This window comes from Myotis davidii, unplaced genomic scaffold (genome assembly GCF_000327345.1).
Source record: "Myotis davidii unplaced genomic scaffold, ASM32734v1 scaffold376, whole genome shotgun sequence".
In the NCBI taxonomy this organism is placed as follows: Eukaryota; Metazoa; Chordata; class Mammalia; order Chiroptera; family Vespertilionidae; genus Myotis; species Myotis davidii.
Window position 1 is genome coordinate 1174972 of NW_006288121.1, and position 4847 is coordinate 1179818.

The window sequence follows — 4847 nt, forward strand, 5'->3', positions numbered from 1 at the left end:
CCAGTGGAGGGCCCTCTAATTGCCCCGCCAGTCACCCCTTAGAGGGAGGTGACTGGTGGCAGCAGTGGGGGGCAGGGCCGGTGAGTGGGTGGCTCCAGGCTGGCCAAGGAGGATGACAGTGGGAGTCCCCCGATTGCCTCACTAGTCGCCCTGCAGATCAGCCCTGATCACTGGCCAGTCCTAAGGACCCTACCCGTGCACCAATTTCGTACACTGAGCCTTTAGTAGAAACATAATTCTGCATACACTTTGCAACCTGGGAAATGATCATTATACAGATGTATAATATAGCATGTTGTACATTCTGTAGGTTTGGACAAATGATAACGGCATATGCATCCTTATATTATCATACAGACTATTTTCACTGCCCTAAACATCCTTGCTACTCCACCTATTCGTGTTCCCCCATTTCCTTTAAAAAATGTTATACGCCCCTTTCACCAATGCTTTAGATTTTTTAGCACTTAATATCATGCAGGTAGGGTAAACTCTATTAAAATGTAATTAAGAGAGTACGTATGTAAGTATGAGAGTAGAATGTGGGGAATGAGTAATGTCATTTTATTCTAATCAAAGGAAGAAGAAATATTTTGGACATACAATACATCAACTCACAAAAAATGGGTGAAAACAGATGTGTTAATACCAGAAGGACTGAAGACATTTAAGGTATAAAAGGGAAGAGCAAGTATTTTTTTTAATCATGTTTCATTATTAGCTGTGTAGTGGTGAATTTATCACCCATTGCTAAATTTAAATTAGCATTTACATTAAGGATATAGACTTATATGTTTGGGGAAAGTGATTACCTACTTCTTTTCATTCTACCTAGACCTCCTCAGGCCAAATTTCCCCTGAGTGGAGGACCCAGAGTGAAAGTTGTCTCTAGAAAACTTACTTGAGCTTTTATTGAAATTGTGCTGAAATAATTACGTGACAACATTTTCTTAAACTTTCATATTGAATGTTTGCCTGTCATTTCTTTCTTTTCTAGTATTATAGCAATATCACAACATAGAGTAAGTTAGTGGGATAACATTTTAATATCTGGTATTAATTGCTATTTAGAATTTTATTTTTGAAGTGCAATAATTTAATATAAATATGTACTTTAATGCAACATAACAATGTATTGCATTAAAGTACATATTTATATTGGAATATAAGTATATGTATAGCTTCTGAAAGCAATTTCATTCCTTATGCTAATGCTATGTTCATACATGTCTCTAGGTGTTAAAAGGGAGAACCCAAATGACACTAATCTGTAATCATGAGATTTTTCGAATCCTGTTTACTTCAGAGGTTGGAATTGCTGAACCATAGCATTTTTGTAGCAATCTCAGTAAAGTTGAGGCTTATAACATAGCCTAATGAGTTAACATTTTGACACTATTTAAACTTTTCTAAGCTGATACCTATCTTTATAAGTACTTTATAAGAAATGAGTACTAAATGATTAGAGTTTCATCTTTTTTATATAGACTGAATGTTAAAATTTTGTCAATTAACCACAAGATAAAACAAAGTAAAACATAAAGAAAATAATTTGGAAGTTATTCTAGGTTTCCAAGTGCATATTAAATGTAAGTAGATTTTTAATAGTGGCAGAATTTGGGGACTTAAGTTTAAATTTTGAGACAAATTTAAATTTTTCAATATTAGAATTCAAACTGATATTTCTACATGTCTGATTGCTTGCTGTTATGAAAATATACAGCTTTAGATCCAATAATTTTATACATTTTACTATGATACTCATGGGAAAGTGTATAGAAGATTACAAAGTTTTCTTAATGTTAGATATTTAAATTCAATATTACTTTCTAGACTAAATCTTTAAGTATATTTGCAAACTGAACTTAATCTTAAGTAATTCTTAACAAACAAATATTAAATTGGTTGTTCATGTTTTTGCAAAGCAGAAAACTTATTCAGAAACTTTAAGCCGGAAGAGATCAAAGAAGTTGGCTTTTATTTCTAGTATCTTATTTACATGTTAACAATTTCTAGTTCACCACTCACTGTTCAATAGAACTTTCTGTGGTAATGGAAATTTTCTATATCCGTGCTTCCCAACATGGTAGCCACAAGCTGCATGTGACTAATTAAACACTTGAAATGTGGCTAGTGCCACAGAGGGGCTGAATTTTAATTAATTTAAATTGAAATATCCCAAAGTAGCTATGGGCTATCTTATTGGACAAGAGAGAATTAGTATTTGCTATCTAGTCAGCTCTTTCTGTCTGTCTTTTCCTCTTGGTGTTGACTATTGCTCTTGGTAGAATCTGAAGGAATATTAATACTTTGACATTGCTCTGGCGAGTGGAAAGGTGGTGGGCTCGATTCATGGTCAGAGTACATGTTTAGGTTGCAGATTCAATCCCTAAACATGGTTGGGCGTGTGTGGGAGACAACTGATGGATGTTTCTCTCTCACGTGGATCTCTCTCTCCCCCCACCACCTCTTTTTCTCTCTCTCAAATCAATTTAAAGAGTCAGTTATAATCAGTTCCTACAAAAGTATTTTGATACTATCTTACATTGGACTAGGAACATATGGTTGTTTCACTAGCTAGTATTGTATACCTTCAGAAAAGCTAGCGATTTGATTGAAGAGAATGAGATTTATTTCCTTTAATTTAAGCTTTGATTATTAAAGATATTCTTTTTTGATAAAAATTAATATATTTTCATATTCTTTAAGTTTTCTATTCTTCTGATGCACCCCTTACCATCTGCATGACATTTCTCTTCATTCCAATACTATTTCCAGTAGGTAAAAAATATGCATAGCTATTGCTGTGTACATAGTGACAATTCTTAGTCTTTTCCTTAAATATTAAAGAGAGAGAGCTACAAAGATGAGACCAAGTAAATAGTTTGCAGTCAGGGATATCGTTGAGGATTAAGTGGGATACTATACTTCACCTGATCATGGGCATGGGTGGTTTCTCAGAGGCTTCAGTGGATCTAATGTGCCCATTAATCTTATGTGTGTGGGTTAAGCTTCTCAAATAAGAACTTTGTTATCAGTAGTATTTGCCTGCTCTTTAAACAGATGTTTTCTTAATAATTTAATCTCTATTATTATTATAATTAGTCTTTTTAAGAGATTATGAACTCAGTTTTTTTTCTCCCCCCCCACCAAAGATTATATTCGAAGGGGCTCTTCTGAGCCAGAGAAGTTTTATTGGGCTGGATCAACTCTGGGTCTATGTGTGTGCACAGGCCCCGTCCAGAAAGTCTTGCTCTGCAGGTGAATTCCCTTGTGCCAGTGGTCAGTGCATTGCCCAGGAATCAGTCTGTGACCCTCGGCAGGACTGTTCTGATAAAAGTGATGAAGACCTGGTGACTTGCTGTAAGTGAATCAATAGTTTCCTCATTAACATGCTCCAAATCATGACTGTGGTTGGAGTTAAAACACTAGACTTTGTTTTAAGCAAGGTAAAGCTAATATGAAATAAGATGAATGTATATTCTCATTCTGAAGCTATTAGCACTGTTCCTTGCAGGGGTCTCTATGCTAGCACTAATAAAAGAGCTGACTGCATAGCAATTACTAATTCTCTGCTGTGAATTGGTGGTTATTGCTAGAACTGCAAAACCCTCCCTGTTTAACAAATGAATAATTGTCATTAGTGGTGTGTGTGTGTGTGTGTGTGTGTGTGTGTGTGTGTGTGTATGTGTGTACCTTAAAGAGAGAAATGGGTAGGAGAGGGAACCTCTTTCTAGTTTTCCCCTTGGAGACATAGATTATATATTGCTAACCTTTATAAATGTAGGACTTTTCCCATTCTGACCAATTATGTAGGAAAAAAGGCCCAACACCTTTCTTTCAGGCCTTTTATGGAGAGTCTTTGATAGGAGTGATGACAAGAAACCTATATCTATTCAAGCCTAGTCATATTTTAAAAAATATATAATTTAACCACATGATGATTCTCATATGATGTCACTTAGCAACTAAGATACTGTGTGTCTCTTTAGAAATGATGAATTCCAACTAAATATATCTTATATCTCAAACAAATGGTTTTTTTATTTATTTACTTTTATTTTAGCATTTGATTTTGGATATGTTTTTCCCATTTCTTTTCCTGTATTTAGGTTTTATTAATCAAACAACTGGCATTTCCTTCCTCAAAATATGTATATAAAAAATACTGTGTGTGTGCACCAAAAAGGATGGTAGAATACATAGATCTGTGTTTAAGTCAAACCAGGAGAAAATAATGTGTGAAAAAATTATTTTACTTGTAGAACTTGTTAGAGCTTTTAAAATGCTAATGTAAATTTTGACACCGTAAAGGAGAAGTACAATGTTCAAATGAAAGAAGCTTAAACCAAGAATTCAGTGCAATGTATTTATTTATTTATTTTAAAAATATATTTTGTTAATTTTTTACAGAAGAGGAAGGGAGAGAGATAGAAATTAGAAACATCGATGAGAGAGAAACATTCATCAGCTGCCACCTGCACACTCCCCACTGGGTATGTGCCCGCAACCAAGGTACATGCCCTTGACTGGAGTCAAACCTGGGGCCCTTGAGTCCTCAGGCTGAAGCTCTATCCACTGAGTCAAACCAGTTAGGGCTAGTAGACTTTATTCTATTCCATATTTCCTCTCATCATTATGAGTTTATAAATAATTTGAAACACTAAATGATGATGAAATAAGGATAATGTTGGAGACCAGGTAAAGCAGTGGTCCTCAACCTGTGGGTTGTGACCCCTTTGGCAGTTGAACGACCCTTTCACAGGGGTTACCTAAGACCATCCTGCATATCAGATATTTACATTATGATTCATAACAGTAGCAAAATTACAGTTATGAAGTAGCAA

The 4847-nt window shown here is 35.0% G+C and overlaps 1 protein-coding gene across 1 annotated transcript in view; it reads left to right on the forward strand.

Annotated features, from left to right (window-relative positions):
- Positions 1–4847, forward strand: part of MALRD1 (MAM and LDL receptor class A domain containing 1) — a 649080-nt gene that overhangs the window by 97867 nt on the left and 546366 nt on the right. Inside the window, exons 10-11 of the mRNA XM_006759937.1 lie at positions 580–672; positions 3156–3363. Coding sequence (XP_006760000.1) covers positions 580–672; positions 3156–3363 — 301 coding nt within the window. The remainder of the gene's footprint in view (positions 1–579; positions 673–3155; positions 3364–4847) is intronic.